This window comes from Eimeria mitis, genomic scaffold (assembly GCF_000499745.2).
Source record: "Eimeria mitis Houghton genomic scaffold, Emh_scaff2232, whole genome shotgun sequence".
Lineage (NCBI taxonomy): Eukaryota > Apicomplexa > Conoidasida > Eucoccidiorida > Eimeriidae > Eimeria > Eimeria mitis.
Window position 1 is genome coordinate 8,060 of NW_013570559.1, and position 815 is coordinate 8,874.

The 815-nt window shown below is 53.5% G+C and overlaps 1 protein-coding gene across 1 annotated transcript in view; it reads right to left on the reverse strand.

The window, feature by feature from the left end:
* Positions 1-647, reverse strand: part of EMH_0050670 (uncharacterized protein) — a gene marked incomplete at both ends in the record, with an annotated part of 2,681 nt that extends 2,034 nt beyond the window's left edge. Inside the window, one exon of the mRNA XM_013496674.1 lies at positions 1-647. Within this exon, the coding sequence (XP_013352128.1) occupies positions 1-647 (647 nt within the window).
* Between the last annotated feature and the right edge of the window lie 168 nt (positions 648-815).

The window sequence follows — 815 nt, forward strand, 5'->3', positions numbered from 1 at the left end:
CCTGCTGCTGCTGCTGCTGTTTCTACGGGTGCTGCTGCTGTTTCTACTGGTGCTGCTGCTGTTGCAGCTGTTCCTGCTGCTGCTGCTGTTTCTCCCGCTGCTGCTGCTGCTGCTGCTGCTGCTTTCTCCTGGGGTATATCGAAGTATTGTATGGAGGGGTCAGCAGCAACAGTGGGTGCAGCAGCTTCTCTTGCTGCTGCAGCAACAGCAGCAACTCCTGCTTCTATTTTTATCTGCTCGGGTGAGCGTGGGCGTGCTAGTGATGTTTCTCCCGCTGCTGCTGCTGCTTCTGTTGCTGCTGGTGCTGCTGCTGCAGGAGTTGGTGCTGCAGTTGTATATGTGGGCTCTGCAGCAACATGAGCAGCATCAACAACGGAGGGGACTGTCTCCTGCACAGCTATTGCATGCGAGCTGTACATCTCCTCCATCGCTTGCTGCTGCTGCTGCTGCTGCTGCTGCTGCTGCTGCTGATGAATCTGAGGCTGCGTCGTTCCTTCTTCTTCATATATTTTCTCTTCTCTGTAATTTACTGTTGGCATTGTTTCTCTTTTGTTGGGGTTTGAGATCTCTTCAGCTTCAGGTGTCACTGCTGCGGTTTCTTGCTGCTGCTGCTGCTGCTGCTGCTGCTGCTGCTGCTGTGGCAGCATCTTTGGTGCAGCAACAGCCGGTGGTTCTGGTGCTGCATCTTCTCTTTGCGGTGTATGCGCAGCTGTATTTGGTGTTTGTAGAGGTTCTGCTGCAGCAACGGCGGGGTGTGTGTTTAGGGGGGAGATAAAGAGAAGAAGACAGAGACAGAGAGAGAGAAACCTAAAAGA